Consider the following 2,500-nt stretch of genomic DNA (forward strand, 5'->3'; position numbering starts at 1 on the left):
TCTCTCTCTCTCTCTCTCTCTCTCTCTCTGTGTCTGTCTCTCTCTGTCTCTCTCTGTCTCTCTCGTTCTCACTCAGACGTTTAATTCTTTATATTATGCCCTTAAAGTCTGATGTACTACGAGACAAGGCACATAAACTACGCATTCATTTCTTTGTCCTTGTGTGGTAGTATGGTATTGCGAACAATGTTGAATGGATCTCCTTTCACTTCCATATTTCATCAGTTGTTAATACTTTTGTGTGCGGAAAAACACTAATGCTTTATCTATCCTCTGTTACACGAGTATCCTGTTACAATTTTCTCTCAATTGAGCATTAGCTTTTACTAGATGGAATGGATACTATGTTTTCTGGTTTGATCAGACATTAACAATATTACAATTTAACATTATTTTGTGCAAAAGTTGAAACCCCTAGCAACAATATGTTTTATTATCAATTTTGTCTCTGAGAATTTTGGAAGAAGAACAATCACTTTCAAGGTTGCCTGTAGTGGTGATTTATTTTTATTTTAAAATACATATTTTGAAAACGATCCTTCTTCCTGGTCGCAGTCTTTGCTTTGTTATTATACATCTATTTGTGATATAAATTTCTTTCCCTTTTTTGAAAGAGTAAGTACTCTAAGCCTTGAGGACTATCATCATAACTCAATAGATGGCACCAGACACATACGAATGGTGGAATTTTGTGGATTTGGGCGTGACTAATGGACTCACTACATACTAACGGTACACTACGTTAGAATTACAAAATTCTGTTTGACATCTTGAGCTATTAAGACCATGAGATCAGAGGTCAATAATGTTCTATCAAAATCGTACGATTATTCGGAGTCGTTATCAAGATGTTCAAAGAATTGCATTCGAAAAAGCTTGACAGGTTGTGAGACTTAAAATTGTTAATGTCACATTTCTCAAAACTAGATGCGCAGCAGACAGAACTTTGTAATTCTAAGGAAACGAAGAGGTGCAGCTCCCATGATGGTGCAAAAAATATAACTCATGGCTACTATGATATAACCATCCTTTACTACTTACTTTCCTTTTCCTTCTTACTTTCCTTTATCTACCTCATTCTTTTTACTTACCACTGAGACTGCTGTCGAATTGACTTTTCATTACTTTTGTTCCTTTGTTTGTTTGGGTAAAGAGAAGCATATTGACACAATAACAGTCGTTTAGTTCTGGTAAAAAGTATAACAGACAGACAGAAACAACAGGGGGACAGTAAAGAAGTAGGAGCTACCAGTGGTGCCTTCCAACCACCCAAATAGCTTTTCATAATATCTGTTGGGATATGTGGTTGAGGAGAAAGAAAAGAGAAAAAAAAAAAGAAAAGGACTATGATGTAGGAAATAAACTGTACTGTTCTCGCTCTAGATAAGCTCGATGGGTGGTTGGCGGGAGCTCTGGTGTGGTTTGCTCCTTCTACCTTCCTACCAAACATCTATCGTCCTTATCTCCCCTCCTTCTATTTTGTGTTTGTTACTCTCTTGTAACACTTCTAATCATCCGCGCTTATATGACCTTATTGTGTTGGAAGTGCCATAAAACACTTACTAAAACTAACCTAAAACTAAGATAAGCTAGATGAGCTGTAATTTATTTTTGTTGTTTTTCTGTCTCCCTCTTAGATCCTGACGTCCTGCGACTGTTTGTCAACGTGTCCTCGATGGTTCTTCCACCGGACTCCGATCTCGTTCTGGTGAACATCACGTGGTCTCCCATCGTGAACCAATCGGTAGCCTTCTACAACGTGACGACATTCGTGGAGAACTACCCGTTCAACGTTCAGCAGACGTCTACATCTCTGTCGCATGTGTTGCTGCGGTTACAACAGAACACACAGTACCACGTCCAGGTAAACTTTATACGGGTTCTAGAGTAGATGTCATCGGGCATAGCCTGACCACTTGTCTGTGAATTCCAGGATAAGATTAGTTTTTGCTATCATCATCCTCCTCCTCCTCCTCCTCATCATCATCATCATCATCATCATCATCATCATCATCATCATCATCATCATCACAACTTACACAGCCACACAGGAAAGCACAGAAACGTCCACTATCGCTCTCATTTGTTATATATACCTTCACATACATAGGCAAGCTGTTAAAATTATAATAAACCCAAAACCCAAAATTTTGAATTCTTTAACAGTGTACTTTCTTAATCTGTCGCAACTGTTGCATCTGCTCAACAAACATTTCGTCGAAGTTCAACCTCTAAATGTTGACAAAAAGCAAGAAAGAGAAAGAAAATACATAATGTATGTACAACTGTCAGAAGAATGAAACAGAGTTTTTCCCTCTCTCTCTCCTGTAAAATTGTGCATTCTGAGCATAATACATACTAAGGGCTTGCCGACGATGTACTTCGTGTCCGCACCATCCAATAAAACTATCATAAGCAACAATGTCCATATCATTATGGCCCTTGCTTCCTCCCTTCACTTCCCACACCACCTTAGAGCCCACATATCGCCTTCAGATGT

At 38.5% G+C, this 2,500-nt stretch overlaps 1 protein-coding gene across 2 annotated transcripts in view; it reads left to right on the top strand.

The window, feature by feature from the left end:
- The window catches only part of Nork (neurite outgrowth regulated kinase), a 145,663-nt gene that overhangs the window by 100,184 nt on the left and 42,979 nt on the right, over positions 1 to 2,500 (top strand). For both annotated transcript variants that reach the window (XM_013080254.2, NM_001204717.1), the window contains 1 exon segment: positions 1,638 to 1,864. In XM_013080254.2, the coding sequence (XP_012935708.1) occupies positions 1,638 to 1,864 (227 nt within the window).

The sequence above is a fragment of the Aplysia californica genome, unplaced genomic scaffold (genome assembly GCF_000002075.1).
Source record: "Aplysia californica isolate F4 #8 unplaced genomic scaffold, AplCal3.0 scaffold00080, whole genome shotgun sequence".
Classification (NCBI taxonomy): Eukaryota; Metazoa; Mollusca; class Gastropoda; order Aplysiida; family Aplysiidae; genus Aplysia; species Aplysia californica.